The 23,313-nt window shown below is 39.8% G+C and overlaps 1 protein-coding gene across 1 annotated transcript in view; it reads right to left on the bottom strand.

The window, feature by feature from the left end:
• Positions 1-23,313, bottom strand: part of SYNE2 (spectrin repeat containing nuclear envelope protein 2) — a 159,234-nt gene that overhangs the window by 79,655 nt on the left and 56,266 nt on the right. Inside the window, exons 47-62 of the mRNA XM_058025942.1 lie at positions 22,006-22,161; positions 21,385-21,641; positions 18,197-20,300; positions 17,201-17,523; positions 16,358-16,502; positions 15,714-15,929; positions 15,102-15,367; positions 14,231-14,387; positions 12,206-12,361; positions 9,406-9,546; positions 8,893-9,075; positions 8,184-8,321; positions 6,571-6,756; positions 5,446-5,568; positions 4,033-4,215; positions 245-370 (exon numbers count right to left, since the gene is read on the bottom strand). Coding sequence (XP_057881925.1) covers positions 245-370; positions 4,033-4,215; positions 5,446-5,568; positions 6,571-6,756; positions 8,184-8,321; positions 8,893-9,075; positions 9,406-9,546; positions 12,206-12,361; positions 14,231-14,387; positions 15,102-15,367; positions 15,714-15,929; positions 16,358-16,502; positions 17,201-17,523; positions 18,197-20,300; positions 21,385-21,641; positions 22,006-22,161 — 4,860 coding nt within the window. The remainder of the gene's footprint in view (positions 1-244; positions 371-4,032; positions 4,216-5,445; positions 5,569-6,570; positions 6,757-8,183; positions 8,322-8,892; positions 9,076-9,405; positions 9,547-12,205; positions 12,362-14,230; positions 14,388-15,101; positions 15,368-15,713; positions 15,930-16,357; positions 16,503-17,200; positions 17,524-18,196; positions 20,301-21,384; positions 21,642-22,005; positions 22,162-23,313) is intronic.

The following is a 23,313-nucleotide window of genomic DNA, read 5'->3' on the forward strand; positions in this document are numbered from 1 at the left end:
AAAACAGCACTCAATTCTTCTTCCAAGTTGATACAGCCACAAATGACACACCAAAATCAGTAAGGAGTATACTATGAAAGATATACCCAACTTGCAAAGTAATATTAATTGTAATTCATTGCATGGTCACACTATGGCATTCAATTGCCTGCATGGAGAAGGGAAGCACACCCCTATTTCTCAGTGCTCTGCATCATCATGACTAGTGTTAGTCAGGATAAGGAATTAAAAGAATGAAACCCACCTCTGGACAGGGAGTCTTCTGAGCCTCTGTTTGATCTTCATGTGATATTTCACCCAAATTGTTCTTAAGGAGTTGTTTCAACTTTTCAATTTCTTGCTCACATTCTTCTGTTTTCTTTACAGTTTCCTGTGAAGTAGCAATCTCCATAAATAATTTTGAAATAAGGAGTACATAAACAAACAAGTCAGTAAGGAAGCACAGTTGAACTGAAGAGTACTGAAGCCTCCTTTGTACCAGCAGTTCTGTGTACTACAATCTGTATTTGCTCTGCTAACTTTGCACAACCCCATCCCTCACTAAGTTTATTATTCACTTGCTAAAGACAAACAAGCTGCTCTACCCACAAGGTGAAGTATGGTGGAGGATTCTGTCTAGGAGCCCCAAAGCAGAACTATGAATTTGGCTATTGAATGGAAATGGAGCAGATTTCACCACATCCATTACAGCTTAGAAAAGGTTGTGAAAAAGAGAGAAATTAAAGGGTTTCATATCAAGTAGAAAGCCTAACTAATTTTTATTGGTGCTCAAGTCTTTAGTGCCAGCTAGTTCTGCAAAACCAAAAATGAAACTGCTCAAAATGAACTGTGGTGTACACCAGGCAAACACTGCAGCTCAGAGGATAACCCAACCACACTGCCTGACTATTTGAATAGTTCCAATAAAAATGATAAGCATTCCCAACATATGAACAACTTCTGTTTACATGGCTTACAGGAAAACCCGTTACATGTAAGAAACAGCCAAATTCACTTTTAGTCATTTGACAATGACAGCAAAATCTCATTGCCCCTCAGGCTCTGCTGTCCATGCAGAAATGGGCAATCTCCCCACACACACAGATTTGTCAGCCACAGCCTGTCATGATGTCTCAGGTCATTAGGAAACTGTCACATCTAAAGTCAGAATATCTTGTGAAAACACTGACTATGCACAGCACTTGGTGGCTCTGTGTTTCTGGACCCAGAGGCTGACAAATAACAACAAAGGGCTGTTCCTTCCTGCAAAAGGCAATAAAGAAACAATGAAGTCAACAGGCTTGATCCTCCTGTGCTGCCAGCAGCACCTGAGTGACCCAACAGGTCAAAGATCTCACTGCAAAGTGTTCACAGAGCAGAGAGTCTCCTGCTATCAACAGCAACAGTGCCATTTCTTCAGTCACTTCTTCATAGCAGCACTCCCTCTCAAGAAAATGCAGGCTAATAAGGTTCTAAATAATCATTATTATTTTACAGGTGTTAAAAGTAAGAAGAAAATATTTTCCTCACTTAAAAGAAAAGAAAACCAATTTGAAGGGGAAGATATTTGTGGCCTATAATCTTAGTGCCACAGGCAAAGAATCAGAGAGGAAAGAAAAAGGAATAGGTCTTCTGCTCAGCTTTGATGAGAAAGTAAAAGAAGATCTCCTAAAAGGAAGATTCTCTTACTCACTGCTTTAATTTGATATGAATAGGACTGTTTAGTAATAAATTGCGTTCTACCTCAGATTTCCTAGACTAACGAAAGAGTCTGAATATTTTGTATACAGACTCCAATGTCTTTGTCACGGACCAATATATGAATATATTCACTTACCTGAAGATAATTAATTAGTTTCTGCCTTCCACTCAGGGGAAAGAAAATCTGATTCTATACTTTATCCAATACAACAAATTATGCCATATATGTGAGACTGGATTTCTTCCTACAAGTTCTGCCTTTCTTTTGAGTTATTTCCTGGTTAGCATGGAATTTCCTGCTAATTCCATGCTAATTCCAGAAGACCTACCCATGGAAAAGGCCCACCTACCCACAGAGTATTTGTTTTGGAAGAGCTTACTGAAAATGACACCAGTAAATCATCAGATATGCAAATAATACCACTTTCTTGCACTGAAAACCAGTAGAGGCAGATGTGGCTTCCAAATCTTCTTCCTGATGACGTTATTTAGGTGTGGAACTTAACAGGCCATAATAAAAAAAACAGAGGGCAACATTCAACAGATAACTAAGTCACTTAAACTCCTGTCCCAGAGAATTTTCAGATTCTATGGCAGGCTTTGTTTCTGAATTACTGTTTCAGGTGTTACAATGCAACTTAATTATACAAAAGTTACTGGTGCAATATTCCATTGCCTCATCCATAGCAAAATATGGGCAAACTCATCCAAAGACTAATCCCCAGGGGGGAAAAAATGTATATATTTGTACAGGAGGCTTGGCTCCCATTTGCTTTCCTCTCTAGCAGAATTCTTACCACCTTTTTAATGCAGCACTCAAAATGCCATGGTTTAATGGCTTTATCCTTTGTTACACCTCAGCTGCTGCTACATTTGTATTGTAGTGCTGCTGCTTTCAACCCATTCAACTGCACTGGAAAATCTCTTTTGCACAGTTTGATACACTAGCTGCCAAGAATTGCAATTTTTCCAATCTGTTTTCTCACAAAGAAATTTCACTCAGCTACAGATTGTTGGGTGTCTACAAGATAAAGGCAAATGCTGAGCAAAAAAAGGTCACGGCTTTACAAAAAGGAGAAAAATCTAAAATTTGACCTAATATTGCACAAAAACCAGTTACAAGTGTCATTACAACAACTGATAAATGGAAAGTAGCCTGTTTCTGATGCTTTTAAAGTGTTTTGAAAATTCTCCATTATTTGATCTGGTAACTCTGAAAAAGGCACATTTTACCACATCCATTTTTTGGACATAAGAAATTGTATGGACTGAAGAAAAAAAAGAGAATGTAGGGGTTGTACAGATCTAATATAGTCACTGCTTTTTTCTGACTCCAAGCATGCACTAGTCATGTGGCATGTTTGAGTTTTTCTCTTTGTGTTCTGCTCTCCATTTCTCAAAGTGAAAATCAAAAACGAACATTCCCTGTTTTAGCTGCTACTTCTCTGCCTGGCCTCTGAAATGCCCAGTTAGATGTTTTAAAGCATTCTGCTTCACCCTCATAGCTTAGGAAAACCAAATCAGCAAAGATAATGTAACATTTCTCTAGGTGCTGTCAGCATCCTGCCAAGAAATGGGTGGGTCACACGAGAACTTTAATTCCTTGCTGCCGTGGGAACTTGCATTACAGAAGCCCAGACTTCCTCCAGCCTGGGCACTGGAGCATGCCCAGCTCCTGAATTACAACTTCCCTGAGCTGGCACAGCCTCACTGCTCAGGGAGGTGCTGCACAGAGCCTCCCTCAGGTCTGGGGCTGTTCCATAACTCACCCTGGCCCTGAGTTAACCCTCCCTGACCTGCCAGCATTGCCTCCTCCTGCTGCTGTTTCCCTTCTGTGTCCAAACCTGGCCTGGCCAGCAGCAGCTCCAGGACCCCAACACAAGCTGGCCTGCCCCAAAACAGTGAATTAACCACAACACAGCTGTAGGGAATGGCAAACTTCCTGGCTCACTGATTTGGATTAGTAGAAGACTTTCTGATGCTAGCAATTGCTGTCTAATGGCTGTCAACCAGAATTTCCATGGTCAAGGTGAGTTTCAGGAGTTGGTGAGTGCCTGTATGGAACACTGGACTTCAATCACCAGTGCAACACCTGAGCCTTCCTTCCTTCTACAGTATGTTGTCAGCTGTGGCTGAATCGGAAATCTGAAATGTATGTCAAGACTATTCAGTGTGCTTTGTTGCAGGATCAAATTCATTAAGAAAAAAGAACAAAAAAAAAATCCCCAAACCATTAAACAGAAGACACAGTAGGTGTAACTGTACGGCTGCAAAAGCAGTAGTGTTTAAAGATCAAAATTACTTTAAAAAAAGGAGGTACAGGTGACCATAGGGAAAAAAAATATCAATTACCTCCAGTAGCTCATTCTGTTCCTTAGTAATTTTTTCTAATTTCTTCAGTTCTCTCAAGAGTTGTCTTGCTCTTTGGAAGACTGAGAAAGGTTGCATTTTCAGCCCTGGCAGCTGAAGAGCATCTTCATAGGACTGTATATGAACAATGGTTTTCTGCATTGGACCAACATGCTCAAGTATAACCTGTCAGGATAGAACAGAGATGATGGATGTGATATTGAGTTAGAAAAATCAACACCATAAATTTATACTACAATAATGATGAACAAAAGCTCTCTTTAGTGAGTTTCCCATTTAAAAAGGAAGAAAATTTAATCCCCATATGGGCCATTAATTTAAGAGCTGGACTCTATGATCCTTGTGAGTCCCTCACAACTCAGAATATTCTGTGATTCTTGTTCTTGGAACAAATAAATGAAAATCCACACTGAGGCTGTCTCAAGCAAGACAAAGATATAAGTTATATTTACAATTCTGTTTTTTCTGCATATACAAAGTTTGCACAGTGACAGAAAAGGCTGACATTCAAATCAGTTGCTATTTACTAAGCAGCTCATTTCAAAGCAGAACATCACTGGCAGTGAAGACAGTTAAAGTGGTGCCATTATTTGATGTCTCTCTAGGCAAATTCTGGTTTTTGTCTTTTGTCCAGCCAACCAGTCAGCAGGGAACTCCAGAAAAAAAAATATATAAATACAAACCATCTACAGAACTTACTAACACTTTTGTTAAACTCCTTCTCAGGTAGATTTTATTTTAAAATGCCCCAGTGGAAATAGAGATGCTTATTCTCTCATTCATAAGCAGACTGTATCAGGAATTTTTTGTACTATCCAGGCTTTGCTTTACAGTAAGGAAGTAGGGGAACATCATTTTCCAGAAGAAATATTACTTTAGTTTTTCCATGTAATGTAGTTATTACAAAATTGTTCTCTGGGCAACCAAGCTGCACAGCTTTGCTATGAGAATTATGATGAGAGGTATGATGACATTTTTATTCCTCACATGAAACTGAACCCATGCTTTTTGTATTTAAGCAGATAACACTGTGGACTGGTGTGAATTAAAAAGAATCCTCTGCTAAGTTTGCCTCCATTTTTGGAAAAACAAAGCCTAATTTTCTAACTTCAGATTTCCATTTGGTGCCAATTGGAGCAGTGTGCAGCAAGTGTCTCTTGAAAATCAGGCCATAAACTTCCCAAAAAAATGGAGATCCTCAAATGTGGCAGCCATGGCTGACATGTGCTTCAGTTACACACTCGAGTTCTCTGTGCACATATTCTCAATAGTGCTTTAATTTCAAGTGTTTTGTGTTCAAACCTTGACTGTGCTTCTTGAAAAGGTCCCTCAACAGTCTCACTTCAGGCTTTACACTGATCAGGAAAAAAAGCCTAGATAGGAGTTTTCACAGACCTGTCCATGTTTAAGTTGGTCTTTAGGAGAAAATTCTAACAGATCTTCTGATGACAGGATTGTCTTCATTTCTGCAACATCCTTCTCAAACACTTTCACATGAGATTCAATGGCATCCAGCTCCTAGATTTTGGGAACAAAGGGAATATTTGCAGCTAGCCCAAACACAAAAGCCAACTTGCATTTCTGTCTTTCACTTAAATTTATAAAGAAATACTGAAAAATGAGTGCAGCATATGCAGGCTGTTAATGGATGCTATCAACCAAAAGGCTAATTGTTATAAATTACTTTTAGTCATAACTTCTAAAGGAATTAAATATTCAAGATCATCAAGATCATCTGGTCTGGTTTTAAACCCTAAATATAGAACTGAAATATCCTTAAAAATTCACATTAGGAATTACCAGTAGTGAGAAGACATTTTTCCAGTGGTGATAATTATCAGAATAGCAAAGTGCTGTAATTACACTGGTGCAGCTTCCAGTAGGAAGAGACTTATGTCAGATGGAAAAGGAACCCACAGAGTTCACAGAGTTTGTGAATTCTCACAGAGACAGTCACAGAGTAGGTTAGGCTGGAAGGGACCTTGAAAGGTCTCTGCCACCCATTAAACCAGGGCACTTGGGGTCTGATCCTGTTGAGATTTGGTATCTCTTGAGGTGGGAATGTTACCCCTGCTTGGAGCCCCTGATCTAGTGTTTGACCAACTTCACCACACAAAAAAATAAAGTTAAAATCCTTCCTACTATGTAGATGTAATTTCCTTTGTTACACTTGAGATCTGTTACTGAACACCCCAAGAAGAGCCTGGCCCAATCCTGTCTGTCATCTCCCATCATGTAGCAGCAAACAGCAGCAATATCAACCCAAGTTTCTCTGGGCTGAACCATCTCAGGCTCCCATCCCAGCCTTTCCTCCTACCTCCCATGCTAATCCTGAACTTTACAGCTTAATTAGTTACCAAATGCCTTCTGATGGTTTGTTTACAAAAAATTAATTTCCTTGCTTGGCACACCTACAACAACCAGCACTACACCCTGTTTCCCAAGCAGGTGATATAATCTGCATTTCCTAACATATGATGAAGCTCTGATAAAAGGCATTTATGGGTCACCCAGACTTACATCAGCCACATGCAGGATTTGTGGAAGAACCTCTGCAATCTCATGCTGTAAAGCTGCTACTTGAACATCTATTTCATTCAGCTGTTGCATTACACTGTCAGTTTCAAAGACTGCTGACAGCTCCTCCAGCTCCATGCAGATACCATGCAGAAGATTTTGCTTTTGCTCTGAGTCTTCCAAAGCCATCTGGAGACAAAACAGGAGTTAAGTTTGATACATCACTGCTGAACAGTGGTTGTAGAGGTAAGGATTAGAAGGAATCAAATGCTGTAGGAAGTATCAGGCCAGTTGAGCATGCTGTGAAGTCTCTTTCCCTGCAATGAACTGGATGAACTGCAGTGAACACTGTCATGAAGAGCTGTGAGGGCTGCAAGAAACGATCCATTTATCTGGGTGGTGTGTGAAGGAAAGGACTGAATGCAATTTCCACTCTAATGCAAGCCCAGGGTGCATTTCCAAACCCACTGGTTTCACAGTCCAGGACTGTCGCAGACATCTTTTCATGAGAATCCTTTCCTGGGGATTTTTTTCCTCCTGAGAAGCTGAGAGGCCTCAGGGTCAAAATGTAAACAATGATTGTCTGCTGCTGTGGAATGCAACAGGTGGATTTTTGATTGGCCCAAATTGGATGTTTATAATTAGTGGCCAATCATGGCAGCTGGCTTGGACAGAGAATCAGGGACAGTCTTTGTTATTCTTTCTTTTCTATTCTTAGCTTAGCCAGCCTTCTGAGAGGAAACCTTTTCTTCCATTCTTTTAGTATAATTTTAATATAATATATATCATCAAATAATAAATCAAGCCTTCTGAAACATGGAGTCAGATCCTCATCTCTTCCCTCATCCTAAGACTCCTGTGAACACGGTCACACAGGACAAACAAAACATTCCATTTCACAAGCACAGGAGACAACAAGCTTTTGCCACAAAAAACGTTCATGGCTTTTGGAAATCACATTCTCCCCCATTGTGGCTACATGCTTTTGTACCGTATCAGCCCAGAATGGGCAGCTACTTCCTGTCAACAATTCTTACTAGTCTTACTACAAAAATCTGTGTTTAGAACAGCAGCTTTCTCACTTGGTCTAAGCCAAGGAGTAGATGCACAGAAAACTCAAATTAGTACAAAATTCCAAGAATTTCTTTTTTGGCACTGGCCCTGATCTTCCCTGTAATATTACAAGCATCTAATTTTTAAAATTACCAATCAGAACCTTCAAGAAACAGTGAGCACAGCTTTCCAAACCACAACTCAATTCAAAGTTTCTATCTAACACACAGACATCAATAAACCAGCACTTTGCCTTTTTGGCTCACACACAGTATAGAAAGAATCCTATAGATGCAGGCAGTGATCCTAGCCACTTAGCAGGGTTACAGAAGACAATCACACATTTCTGGAAATTGTACAACAGTTCAGCATTTGCACAAAATGGGTGCGTCCAGCACAAAAAAAACCCCTGTATTTCATGAGTTTCAACTATAATTATTTTTCACTGAAAGGATTTACTGAAAATGGTAAATTACTTATGTCAGTAACAATTAAGAATGGAAAACTGCATCTGTACAAAGCAACAAGTGCTAAAAGGAGCATTTCTCTGCATCAGCTCTTACCTGGAGCTCATCAGTATGCTTGTGTAAGCTTTTTGCAGAGTCGTGCTGAGCATCAGCTCTTAGCAAACTGTTGGTGCTTTCTATCCAATCTTTCACATTCTTCAAGTGCTCCTCATATTCCTCCATCTTGTTGGTGGCCTAGGAAATGACAGAATGTTACAGCCAGTCACACGTCAATTGCTTCATTGTATAAGATAAATGCACGTATGAACGAGACTAAGAGAAAATAGGATGCGTTTGCATCATGGTCAGTTAAATTAGCATGGTGAAATAAAAAACGTTTTTCTGAAACAGTTAGTTTCATGATTTCAGGCTATCCCCTCTTATCAAAGTAATTTCTGAAACAATTTCGTGATTTTGGGCTATTCCTTCTCACCAAAGTAATTTTGGTGATTGCACGTTTACATTTTATGGGAGCATTGTCACAATTTATATGGCAATGGCACCTTAATAGACAGCCCATTAGCAGAGTGAGAAAACCACCTCAACACCCACCCAGGGGGACAAGAATTCCCCATACAAATCCCTCAACCATGTCTTAAGTCATTCCTTTGGGGCAGCCACTCCAGAAACCCCAGCTAGAATCAGCCTTGCCCCAGCAGGCTGGTGACCCTACTCATTTGACAGCCCCTGATGATGTTCCATGCAAAGCCCTCAGCCTGTTTTTTGATAGGACTGGATTTTTAAAAGCTGTTCCACCTGCAGGTACCTTGTTGAGAATGGCAGTTCTGCGCTCAGCACGCTGGGACACCTGCTGGTACTGCTGCAGGGGGGCCACCAGGATGTCCATCAGCTCCTGTGCATGGCAGGCATTCTGCTCCACTATGTCCTGCACTTCTACATCCAGCTCATTGAGCTTGTAATGCCACAGGTCCAGCATATCCCAGATTTGCTGCATGTGGAGAGAAGGGAAATGAAATAGGTCAGGCTCAAAGATAACAGCAGCATTATTTGTTCTGCGTGTGGGACATGAATTGCAAAGGTTTCAGAACTGACATGATGAGAAGAGAACACTTTGCATCTACTGGTGTGATTCACAGTTGAAAAAAGCATGGATTTTCCTGTGAGAAAGAAATGATAAATATTCACCAGTTAAATGCTTGCTTGTACTTCTCCTTTTACAGATATAAAAAGAATGGAAGATCACTTTATGCTAAACTAGGCTCTGTAAAAACAATCAAAAATCTTTTAACACCCACAGATTATTTTTTGGTAAGATTACCTTCTGAACTTCTTTGGCTTTTGCAATGTTTTCACTCTTCTGTTGTAACATCTTTTCAATAGCTTGAAGGCCATTGTTAATAGTTTCTGCTTTTCTTTTCAGCACATACTGAGGAGAGTTCTGCAAGATTTCAGAGCTAACCTGACAGAGCAAAGAGAAAACAACGGGGGAGATTACAAAGATCTGCTTGTTTCTGTGCACCACCTTACCAAAAACATTCCATTTCTTTTTGTTTCTCTTGACAAGTCAGGTAAAAACACTGGAATGGAGCTACACTTGCAGGGAGAAGCATTAACATGGGCAGGTTCAATATCTACACGTTGTTCACTAATTTGTTCTCATTAAGAAATGCCTGGCTCAGAAAAGAAACCCCTGAGGAAAAAGCACTGAAGCACTGCAGCTCCCTGGGTGCTTTGCTCCCATCTCTGACAGAGGCAGCTCATTATGCATGGTGGGAAGGGTCACATTTGGATTTATGCTGTAAGAAAGCCAGAATGGCACCTTTATGTCTCAGCTGGCAGCTGTGACTTCCATGTAACAAATACGGGAATATCCAAGTGCACCACTGCACACCCCATTTCTCTATATAAACTTGGAGATTTATCACCAAAATAGAAAGGTCCGAGGAACTTAATTTCACTCTGCAGGACTCCACAGAAATGAAAAATTGGTGCACTGGAGGGCCTGATTTTCTGTGGAAAGAGAAAAACTCTCAAAGCTGAAGTTGAGTAATTGCCTGAGCACAGGACAGAGCAGCACAGCAGAAGCTACCAGGTTACCAGGGACTAGATGAAGTGCAGGGAGTGAGAAAAGTCCTTCATCTTGCCCAAAAGTGACATCTTTTCTCACCAAACCCTGCTAGCTGCCAGGGTCAGCCAAGCACCAGGAAATCATTAAATTGTGGTAAAATCTTTGTGTGCTGCAGCCTTAGGATTTATGGGGAAATGCACACTGAACAGTTTCATGCTGCCTTGATGCCAAAGATTTTTAATTTAATAGTTATTTTAGTTTGAAGCTCCTAGTACTGAAATACTTTATCCTTGTGGTGGGATGAGGAATTAAGACCATTTTTAGTTAATATATTATCTACTCATTTCTTAATTTTATTAACATCATTTATAGATTCCAACCAACCTTTCTAAAAAGTACCCACAGTACAATGTTGTATTCATAAAATTTAATTAATCAAAGTAAATATATACAGAAAGAACTAGAGGGCTCCTCTTAAATATTCCTGCTTATACCACAAAACCTATGAAGTCAGTCTGCACTTAGTGCTTAAGACTTTTTGGAAAAAGGAATTCAGGCTGTAATCACTGAATCCTTGACCATCATCACTATCCTGGAATATACCAAAAATGGAAAATTGTCTGTAATTGTGGTGCCAGTTTCCAAAATAAAAGTGAATCATGTATGAATGATGTGACACAGCTGAAAATGAGTAAACAGATCAAGCTCTGACTTCATCTATTTCTTCAGGATAAAAACACTTCATCTGTCAATGCTCTGTTTATCAGTAAAGCAGGGTTTTAATTTCAATACTTCTTACTGGGATAAAATTTATTATTTATGGCATCAAATGGACAATTTCTTTTCATTTTTTGGTTTGCAGATTTAGAAGAAAGCAGAATGACATTAAAATATGACAACTCAATTTAACACACACTGGTATCTCTTAATATGTTACTGAACTGACCTCCACTTCCATCAAGGTTTTTTTTTTCCTAAATTAATTTTGAAAAATTTCAAGGCAGTTTAGCACTTTATAATGTTTTCCAATACCTAAATATGAAAAACAAACATTATCTAGCTTCCAGAACCAGTTCTTTCACTCCAACAGGTAATGTGTGCTTTGGGATAACCTTTTATATCTTGGTAAATGAAACAGTAAACAACAAAAAAAACCTCAAAGAATAAATACTGTTTTGCTTTCCTTCTCTTCTTTCCTCCCAGCTGCTGGTTCTGAAAAGACTAGCCTCATTTTGAAACAGAAACCATAAAGTTAACCAAATTAGAACTCATAAGCTTTAGTCAATATGCTGCTTAATATATTACATAAGATAAAATGAGTAATTTGATAGACATTAAAAAGTAACTGGATTTCAAAAGTGTTTTATTAAACTTTCAAATTGTATCAAATTAACTGAGATTTAACCTTAAAAATTAGGATTGAACATTATTATTTCTGAAATATGAGAACTGAAAGGGTTTTTTTTTTTCCATTTTTAAAATAACACAAATGAGTAAGTAACAATGATGGTAATTGTATCAGGCTAAAAATGTGACCCCAAACTGAGAGTATTACTCCAATTTTGCTTAATTTTGCTTTCAGCTAACTGCTTATATTCCTTGTAGATAGAATATATTGCAAAAAATTGATGCAATGGGATTCAGTTATTTAAATTCCCTGATTTTAAAGGAAGGCAACCATGTTCTCAGAGGTGGCAAAAAGAACCATGTCATGATACCCTACCATATGTGCAAATTACATTTTAAAAAATCCTGTTTCAAAATCCATTTTTACCCTAGTTCTGAAAATATTTTCTCATTTAAGCTATGCAAACTTTGCAATCAACTTTGATTGCTAGTTCCCAGTTTAAGAGTCAGATTGGAAAGAAGACAGCATCCATATAAGATTAAAAATCATTGCAAAAGATTCTGCCACATCAATTTTTAATAAAAAAAATAAAAAATTATATTGACATTGCTTACCATGAGATTACCCTAAAAAGAGACCTAAGCATGGGGAATGATTTATACATTGCAAATAGATGAATCTGAAAACCACATCAACAGTTACCTTCTCTTCTAGGTCGTGCAACACTTTCTTGCAGTCCTCCAGCTGCGTTTCGATCTCTGCAGGGACTATTGTGTACATTTCAGAGTACTTGATCCGAAGTTTCTCCATGATATCCTCCAGAGCTTCTCTCTCTCTGCCAATCACATTCTGAAGCTCCTACAAAATTAAGAGTAACTTCAGCAGTTTCACCCAGTTTTTACTGAGTGCATGCGTGTATATGTACATATGTATGTGTATATACACACACATGTGATGTGTTTTATATTTCCTACCATTATTATGGTTTGGAAAAAATTGGTTTGTGATATCAAACCTGATTTAATTAGCTCTGCAAGCAGATAAACTCTAAGCAATAGTGACTCATTTAATCAAATGATGCTTTTCAATCTGTAAGAATTAATTAAACCTGATACTGCTCCATGCTGGGGAAGTGACGCACTGATGTTCATTGACAGCCACAGCAGAGGGACCATCTCAAGAGCTCCTATGATTAAATGTTAACCTTTGTGCTCTCCTTTTTTCCAAAAGTGCATTTTTCCCTTTGAAAGAGTCTAATAGGCAACATCCATGCCTTCATTATTATAAACAACACAAAGGCCACAAAAAGCAACAGGTTTCAGGCTGAAGTGTCTCCTTTCAGGCAATTACGCAGAGCAGCACAGCAGGCTCCTCTCAAAACAGTAGTTTCCAGTTCTGCACAAAGAATGTAGGTTTTATGAGATAAAAGAAACTTGAACAACTGTCTACAGCCTGTGGCCTAGAAATAAAATCCAAGCTAAGTCCTCCTGCAGGAAGAATGAAGAAATTCGTTTGTTTGGAAGGTTTTCTAGAGTTTCAAGTTGGAATGTTCTGTTTGCTGGCTTTATGGTTCCTTTCTCTTGAGCTCAGCTGTTTGAGAAACTCAAATGTTAACTCGGGTTATTGGGGAAAATTATCCAAACCTCCTACCAGGCAATGAAAGACACTAAAATTAACGGCTTTTGCTTTTTCAATCAGGAGTAATAGCAATCCACTAATTCATAGTCTTCCCTTGGGAATCTTTTCCTTCACACAAATGCAACAGACAGAAGAAATATGGAAGTCACTGAGATTGATTTATTTCCTGTCATCCCATAACAACTGGGTCTGATATTAAAAAAAACCCAAACCCTCAAAGCCATGAAACAGCTGCGTGCCCCATTCTCTCGGGGAGAAGGCTGCTGCTGTCAAATGGCCCAATTAAGATTGTGCCAATATTTATGGGAGTTCACAGATTCCCTGACCTGAACTGGAAAGAATCAGTTACAACTCTTGTCTCCAAAACAAAGCATGTCCCCTGCAAACTGGTTTCTGTGTATTACTGCACGTTCACATTTCACAGATTATTTAGCTGGAAAGCAGATACCTATCAAAACTGTCCCAATTTTTTTCCTAAGGGACGAGACAATTACACTTCTCCCTTTTAATCTGTGTGGGTGAATTTAAAACTTTTGCCAAGCTAAATCAGGTTTGTCATCTCAAAATGAAATAGATATTTCCACTCAACAGATGCAGTGCAGTCCTGACTATTGCTATAAATTTCATAGGAACAAGATTTTCTTTGGAAGTAAGGGAGGAAATTGCCCTGCAGATTTTGGCTTGCTGCTGTCTGGACTATGTAAAATTAATGAATTCTTCAATCCTTTCAGCTCAGCCTTCTCAAAAGGAACAGGCCTGCTGTGACACTGCTTAAAAGAGATAATTTGATGGGACTGCTGCTAGCATTTACTTGTTCCATTGCTATCAGAAACAGGAACAAGGTCTTAACTCACTTTTGGGTGAGTTTTAGGTGCTCAGAGTAGCAAAGCTTGGATGTGAGGGAAAAGACCAGACATAAAGCACCTGCAGAAGGAAAATTTTCTTCTGGACACAAATAACTCAGTAAAAAGGCAGACACAACTCTAAATTCTAATTATAAATATTTTTAAATAGAAAAACAGTCAATTTTGACAAATCCAAGGTCCCACCACAGCAATGCTGGCTCATGGGTTTAGAGCTGTCACCAACCTCCAGCTGTTCTGCCTTTCCATCAGCATCCTGCAGCAACACAGATGCAGCATTCTGTAATGCATTTGTCACAGCACTTATTTCTTCAATGACCTTGTTCCTCTCTTGAATCTCAGCTTTCACAGAATCTTTATGGTCTTGAGCTTTTTTGTACAACCTGTGCAAGATGACCAGAAAGAATGCATGGTTTAAACTCTAAGTAGGAGCAAAGAGCATGCTTAATACAGATATTATGTAGGTATATATCCAGAACCACATTTGTCTGTAATTTAGGGGGTTTTTCTGCTGTTAAATCTATGAGTTTTATGCCACTTTATTTCAGTTTCTTTTAAGTGAGTCCTCAGACAGTTCTATTTGATAGATCAAACCAGAGAGCAGGCATATTTAAATAGCAGAGGTCAGGTTCTCAGTCTGAAGATGCTGACAGAGCAAATGTTGTTCCCAAAAGCAAACCCAGAGAAGGGTGAATACAATAATCAGATTTGTAAAAAACATCTGTGGAGAATTTTAGACAGTGGCACTCAGATGAAAGCTGCATTGTTGCAAAAGGCACAAGGTCTGATTTTCCTAAGAGCAGAAAATCTTAAAATTCATAAGCACATGGAATGTATAAAACTGACTATTGTTCCTTGATTCCTACTGCATTTGAAAACAAATTGCAGCCCACAAAGGATATGGCCAGGCTCAGGTCTTCTCCCTAAATAACACCCCCCAATACTGGAGACAGCAGAAGGGTGAGATGGAGCATTGGTCTGACCCAGGAGAGCATTTATTGTCACTTTAACTGCATTACAGCTTTCAGATATTCTTTGCTATCCAGTAAAATCCTGTGCTTATCTCATACCTTCGACAGAAATTTCACACCACTTACTTCTTACAGCGCTCCTGCATTGCCTTTATCTCAGCCAGGGCAGGGAGGGCAGCCTCCCCCTCAGCATCCTCAGGGGCATTCAGGATGTTTCTTATCCGGTGCAGAAGCAAGAGCAAGAGGAGCTGCTGCTGGTTGATGTTTTCTTCAAATGAGTTCACAAAATCGAGTAACTCCACCAGCTCCTCTCTGGTGGCCTTCTCCTTCTCTTTAAGGCTTTCTGGCTGTTCTTCCTGGAGCTTATCCAGAATGATTGTTTCTCGTTCCAGCTAAGTGAACACCATGGCAGAGCATGAGATAAAGTGCTTTTTTGTTCCACCACCTGAAGTTACATTGTTCATTTACTCACACGGGTGACTAACTCCTGGGAATTACACAGTCAGAACTTGAACCTTTGAAAAGTGACAAAATCTCTTGAGTTTGCTTTAACAAAGCACATAACCCTGTGCAGAGCTGCTCTGGGTTCAGAGGACTGAATAAATATCTCCACCTTTTCTGACTTTGGGTTCAAGAAAGGGTGGGAAATCATGTTCTGCCCTGATCTCAGCCCTTTACAGACCATTGTTCTCACAGTCACATCTCAACTCCCCCCCAAACAGATGTTGAACAACTCACCTCTTCATTGATGAATTTCCATTCCTGCTTTAGTTCTTCACAGGCAATTTCCAGCCCTTTGGCTGCCTCAAGCAAACCCAGCCAGTTTTCCCACAGCACTGTAACAATCCTGCCCAGGGCTCTGTCACTTCCTCTGCACAACCTCATCATCTCTCCAGAGATCTGCCTCAGCTTCACCAGATCCTCTTCAGCAGAGTCAATGCTGGACACTAAAACCTTACAGGAAAAACAAACACATGAATAAATAAAATGCTGCAGTCAGGAGTACTTATGAAGTATTCAGTAACATGTTCAGGATCCTCTAGGAAAATGGCAATCACTGCACTGAGCTGGTAAAATATGGTCATAATGAGGGAGTTCTGTTGGCTAAGACTGTGGAGAAAGATGGAGTAAATAAAATGTCTCATTTCTAGAGCAGTAAGACAGACTCATTTCACATGATCTATTATACAAGATTATAAATATATTCCTACTGGTCTTTTAACAAGATTATAAATATATTAATACATTAATATATTCTATGGTTTTACACATACATAAATATAGGATAAAGAATTCCACTTCTCCCTACTATGATGTCACATGGTATGCATAGCTGTATTAGTTTTGCATGAGCTTTTCAACTTCTTCAGAGCCTTTCTTACCTTGCTGTCTTCCAAATGCTCCAAAGCTTCTTTATAAGACACTGGAATCTTAGACAAACACTGTCTAAGCATCTTTTCCAGTTTCTTAAGATTATCACACACTTTATCTTTGGTTTCTGTGTAGCTTTTGTGTTTTTCAAAATACCTGCATGAAACAATGAATGGATTAATTAAAAATTGTTGTTGTTGTTCCTCTCTCCAACCATAAGGCTCAACAGAATAAAAGTTTTAAAAAAGCCTTTTGAACTTCTAGTCCTGACTGTTTCCAAGTTATAGTCAGTTAGCATTTGGTAAACACTTCAGGTTTGATATCTGAGGTACTGATAACTGGAACATGATCAAGCAGTTTAAAAATCCTTTACTCTCTCTCCCAAACTTTTTCTCTGCATATATCTGAAGGCCCTCCAGATTTCTTCTGTATCTGAAGGAAGGAAACCACAGCCATTGCCTTGTTTGGGTCTTACCCTCCCAAGCTATCAGAACAGCCTATGGAACACATGAATTAGGGACCCTCAGAAAACTATTCTGACTTCCACCAGCACTGCACTACAGACTAGAAATGTGCTTTCTTCTGATTTCGGCACTCTAAGACTCCCACTCAAGCTCCACATTTTGGAATACACAAGAAGTGACTGCACTGTAAATTAGTAGTAATGTGGCTTTTGTCTGGCAATTTTCCTTCCTTAATAACCACACCTGAGAACAACAAGGAAGGCTTACCCTTTCTGCTGCTGGAATTTCTGACTACCTGAATTTCTATCAGAGCAGAAACAGCCCTGGATTTATTTTTGGTCAAGTTTCTCACAATAAGGAACAAGATCTATGGAGATCTCAGAGACCCACCTCTGCTCATCAGCTTCCTTTCTTTGAGCTTTCTTCCTTAATGCCAAACTCCTTTCCACCAGTTCTCCTACAGCATTTTCCAGACATGCTTGGTCTTCTGGCTTCACTAGGTTTTTCAGCTTGGAGTGCAGGTTTTCTAAGTCAGCCTTTGCAGAGCTGAACTCTTCCTCTTTCCAGTGTGGAGTCTGACAGATCTCCCCTGAGCCACAGAGCTCTGCTGCAGCATCCTGGGCTGGAGCTTCACAGTCCTCCAGGAACCTGGCAGCCCTCTGAAGAGCCTTGGTGTAAAGCTCACCAGCCCTGCATGCCTCCTCCAGAGCATTCTGAAAGCATTGAAAAGAGAAAGGAGCAATAAAATAATGCTGCTGTGCTCCTCTGGATCACCACACGGTCTTAAAATTTTACACTTGGCTATCTTTGAGACCAGCTGCCTGAGGAGGTGAGGCAGGACATGTGGCAAACACATTTGTTACTTGTGCAGTCACAGAGCAGTGCTGTAACCCATGTGTTTATTGCCCTCAGAACAGGAATTATGTACACCATTCCAGGAATTATGTTCACATTGGCTTGACCTGTGCTTTAATCCTCTTAGTCACTCCCAGCTGCTAAAGGTTCTCTTTACAGTAGAAACAAGGTGCTTGGATTTTTTATCATTCTCACTATTGAAAATGTTACCTCTCAAGATGACTGCACCCAGTCTCTCTTCGGCTGAATATTTCAACACAGCCTTTTCCTTCCTCCTCTTTACCATTCCCTTCTTGTGCTAATCCCCACTGATTGATTATAATCAAAGTGAACACAACTTTCTTTGTATCCTTAGTTTCTGTCATGATTCCCATCCTATCCACCAACGTGGAGATGATCACAGGGCAATTCAGGTGTTAGAATAAATGAGGATATGAGTCATGAAAATAAAAATGCCACAGTCACAGACACCTAATCTAATTCTTGGGGAAAGGCATATGCCAATGCTTCACTTTCATTGAATATACTTACAACACGGGCAGCAATGTCTGCCTTCAGCTGTGCTTCACAGCCTTGCAGTGTCTCTAATTCTGTAGCAGCAGGAGGAGATTTCTCATCTTGTTTTTCCCTCTCTTTTTCCATTATACATTTAAGAGCAGAAAACTTCCCTTCCATCATATTCTGAATTGCTTCCCATCGCAGCTTTTCATCCTGCATTGTATTTATGTCTATCACAAATGGCTGCTGAAGTTCTAATTGAATATGCCTTATGATGTGGAATATATTTTCTGCTTCATCCTGGCTACCTTCCTTGTTTGCACTCTGTAGCCCAGAGACCAAGTTTTGAAGAAACTGCTTTAATTCTTCAACGTTTTTCTCCAGGCTCTTTATTTCTTTCCTCTTAGATTCTTTGAATGATGAATCAAACACCTCATTTTTGTTTATTTGATTTGCTGCCTCCTGGGTTAAGTACAAGATTTGTTGAACTGCCTGCAATAGAATCTGTGCAGATATGACATTCTCAGCAGGAGAAGAGCTGGAGCTATCATTTAGGATATTAGCTTCTTTTCTTACAGTGGATGTCACAGTCTGGATCTCATCTAGCAATCCCTGAATCTTATCCCATTCCCTAACAATATTTTCCAAGTGCATTATCTTCTCTTTAATTTTGTTTTTAATTTTAGAAAATTTAGTTTGCAATTCATCCAGCTGCAGTGAGTCCCATTTCAGGCCTACACATTCAAATATTTCCTTGTACTTCATTACTTGTGACAAACCTGACTGAAAAGCCAACACTTTTTCTTTCAGTGCTTTGCATTTGTCCTTCAGTCCCTGCTTGGCACCTACTAATTCACCATCTTTCAGGTTCATTTCACCATCCTGCAGGTCATCAAGATCCTGCTCCAATGAAGCAATTCCTTCAGCAAACTCTCTGGAGACAGCTGTCTTTTGTTCTACTTCATGAAGTTTACTTTGAATTTGCCTCTGTGTCTTCCTTGCTCTGTTCTTCAGACTCCTTAACTGATCAATCAAGAAGAGTTGTTCAGACAGGCTCAGCTGCCCAGCTGTGACCTGACTCTCCTTACAGTGGGATGAGATAAGCTCTTCTATTTCCTGTATGTCCTTTAGCATCTCCTTCAGAATGCCTTGTTGGCTCACCAGCTCTGAGCAGCTGCTGTTTTGGTTTGGGTCAGGCCTGGCCATCAGCTCGGCTTTGCAAAGCTGAGAGTGAACTTTGTCTATTTCTGCAGTGAGCCTTTGTCTCTCCTCCAGCTGGAGCTCCAAGTGCTGCAATCTTTGAGCAGACTTTAAAACAAGAGCCTTGTATGAATTCTTCAATGTTTGTAAAAGGAAGGTCATATCAGAGCCCTCCTCTGGCTCCAAGCTGGGAAGGATGTGCTGGAGCCCATAATCCAGGGATAGAATCACAGGCTCTCTGCTCAGGATGTCTGTGTTCATAAGCTGACAATTTCTGATCTGTGATTTGACATCACTGGGGAAAAGTGCTGCTTTCTGATCTAGGTGGGACAGTGAGTCTTTGACCCAGGAAATATTTTCTTTCAGCCTCTTCATCATTTCATGTTTCATGAGAGCAGGACCAGTGGTCTGGATATCCTCTTGAGAAGTTTGCTGTGCTGATAATGCTTCCAGTTTGCTCTGCAAATCCTGTATAGAGTTCTCCAAAGCCACCTTCTCTTGATCACTCCAAATTCTTTTCATCTGCAGCTCAATCCTCCTTTTTAATAGACAAAGACCATGTTTAATGTCCTGTAGCTCTGTGGTCCAAATGAGAGGGTCTTTGGCTTTTCCTGCAGTTGAGGAATGTAACTCTGCTTGCAAATACTGTTCCTGTATCAGCCTCTGGATATCCCGTGCTTTGTTCATAAGCAGGTTAAATTCATCAATTTCTGCCACAACCTGATCATGTTTCTTTTGCACTGCTTGTTCCATGTGCTGCCACCAGTGCTCCAGCTGCCTCATTTGGCTCTCTGTCAACACTTTATCCATACATGTCAAATGCTGAGATAAAACTTCTTGCTGGCTTTGCAGCTGGTTTAAGACATCTCTTTCCTTCCGTAAGGACTCTATGCATGCCTTAATTTTCTCCAGAAGAACTGTGTTGTTCATAGGACCCCTGGCAAAAACATGAGTGGTGTTTAAAAATAATGAATTCTCCTTATACAGAGACTTTTTGAAAAACAAATTTCACTGTTTAGAGCAAAATTCACTAACTTTATTCACGTAATCACACATATCTCTCAATGTTCTCTTAGGAGAGTTCCCTAACCACCCTTGCAGTATCATTATTTCTTGCTTATCTGTAGAGCACTCACTATTCATAGATATCTGTGCAAAAAAGATATGTTCTACTGTATATTCTCTAAAATTGCAGTGTCTACTAATCTAGAATGTAGCCCTCATTTTAAAAATCAGCAAGAGTGTAACATCGTCTCTAAGTGAATTAGCATTTTATAATAATTTCTGGTTGACAATGAAGATAAAACTTGGTTATAAAAATCCTGAGAGTTTTCCATTCATGCAAGGTAAACTCTTCCAAATGAATCTATTTATCTTCTATTTACACAAGTATCTTAAAATGCCCACCTGAAATACATTTAGCAGATGAATTTTTTAATGTTTTTTAAATCTCTTTGCTGTAAATTAACAATTTCATAAGCTTTAAATGTTTTCAAAATATTTTGGTACATTACCATGACAAACTAGTTCTGTATTTTGAAGACTAATTCACAAAACACAGTAAATATTTGTTGTGCATTGGTTACCTCTGAATTGACAATGTAGACTTTACTTACTGCCATGGAATTTTTCCTATCAAGTAAGGTTAGTTTTCAGAATAAAGAGATATTTTGTTCAGAAAACACCTAGAATTAAGAAGTCTCTAAAGAAAAATGAGTATTTCACATCTGCCACATTAAAAAAATATATATTTTAAGATGGATTTTTATAGGTTTTTATCCCGGCAACTACTTTGTTTTGCCTAAAGAATAAAGAGAGTAGATGTTGTTTAAGGATAGCAGAGAGCCACCAGAAATTCTTCTGCTTAAGTCTGTTCACAAACTTACAAACCTCTAAGAGTTCTCTTGAAGTGGATATAACCCCATACTCTTGTCTGAGCATTACTGAAGCATGTCACAAAATTCAGTGCAGAACCATATTTGTTGTGCAACCTCTTAACCAAACCTCTCCACTGTACTTACATTTTTATGTTATCTTTTTCTGTTGACAAATTTTTCATGGAGGACTGTGCAGCAGAAAGACTTTTCTGGTATTCATTAATTAAACAGCACTGTTGTTGCTTCACTGCCTTAACAGCTTCCAGTTCCTGGAGCAGCCTGTCCCAGCAGGGCTCTGTGCTTTGCAGCTCTGCTCTGTTTGATCCTGTTCCATTGGGAATTGCTCCTTCACCATGGCACAGAGACTTTGCTTTCCATGTTTCCAGCTCAGTTTTTAAATTCTACAATCAAGCCCACCACAGAGAGAGAGAAGGGATTAAAGAATTATCTTAAAGACTCTCAGCTTTCAACACAAAATACAGCTAAATACTGATTCACCTACAAACATATTCCTGCTCATCCACAAGCAAAGCAGCACATCATGGAAGCAATCCTAGGTGTATCATTGCACTCTGGAAGAGCAGTACAAGCTGTGGGATTTACATGGACATGCAGCAAGGCATGGTGTCTGCAGACAAACTGACTAATTTTGCAGTTAAAACTCAGATAAGGCTGTGGGCAACAGCTTTGGTTAGCCAAATGAATCACAATTCTGCAAGTGTACCACTACATAAAAAATGAGGAATGGCTTTGCAGTTTCCATACCTCCAGCTCTTTTAGTTGTTCATTTATAAGCACCATATCCAGTTCAGCCACTTCATTTTTCAGCTCATTGACCTTTTGTTCCTCTTCAAAATATTCATTGTTTACTTGCACTGCAGGAAATAGTTCCTTCTGGACAACCACTTCTGCACCTGTGTCCTACAACACAAAACAAGAATCTTATTGCTGAAGGGTCTAAACCAATAAGTTTTCTGACTGCAGCACTTTGCTTCATGTGTTTAAGCCATGCTGGGGTTGTTAAATCCTGCTGTGGTTTCTCCCACAGCCTCTGTGGATCAATCAGGACCCAGAAACTGGAAACTCCATCACTGTCCCCCATCCCTGCAGCCACCCCCTCCTGTCAGCACTGCTCAGGTGGCTTTGAAATCTCTGCCCATCATTTCTAGTGAAACTCTGACATCCTCCCTGCACCCACCTCTGCTCCTGATAAATTCACAGGCCTGTTGTGTCTTCTACCTCTGTTCCTTACATATTCATGCAACTTTATCCTCTCCTCACACCCACATTCCTTCTGCTCAGCACGTGCCCTCACAACACTGCTGTTTCCTTCACCAGGACACCTCTTCAGCTCATGCATGAAGCAGCCTGGCTGTGACACAAAGCCATGGCTGCCACTGGCACAGGTGCTAGCCAAAATCTGGGGTGAGATCAGAGCAGTAGGGAGTTCATGTCTCAGTCAGGGTGGGGAGGGATCAGGAGGCTCCAGAGCCAGTCTCTGGCACTGCCTGGGACTCCCATGACAGAGGGACAAGTCACTTGGGCTGGGGCCAGGCTTAACATCACCTTCAGCTATTGCAGACAGCATCAGAAATGAAAGGTCACAGGCTAGCTGGATCACATGATGATCCCTTAAAAATCTTTCTGCATTTCCCTTCTCCCAGTACCTGTCTCTATCTGATGATCTGTTCCACGTATAAAATTTATATGACTGAATACATACAAATACACAGCTATTATGGCAGTGTGAGCTTCTCCATGGTACTAACATCTAAAATCAGCAACAGTAAAAAGATTCTTGTCTGATAAACTTCACGTATTACTACTTTGGACACTGTTTTACTAGAAACAGCCAGTTATCACTGTAAGCTGTCACTGTCATCTGTCCCTTCATGGGTCATGAGCTATGCAAAATATATCTGCTTTCAAGTGTGGGAAAGATACAGTAAATAGTACACATTCTCAGAGAAGAATAGTTCTCTTCATTTGAACTCTTGGTTATTTTCAGTCAAAACTGAAGAGGCCACTCATGAAGTAGTCAGTTGGAGAACTTTTCAATTTCTCTGTGTACAT

Source organism: Melospiza georgiana, chromosome 6 (genome assembly GCF_028018845.1).
Source record: "Melospiza georgiana isolate bMelGeo1 chromosome 6, bMelGeo1.pri, whole genome shotgun sequence".
In the NCBI taxonomy this organism is placed as follows: domain Eukaryota; kingdom Metazoa; phylum Chordata; class Aves; order Passeriformes; family Passerellidae; genus Melospiza; species Melospiza georgiana.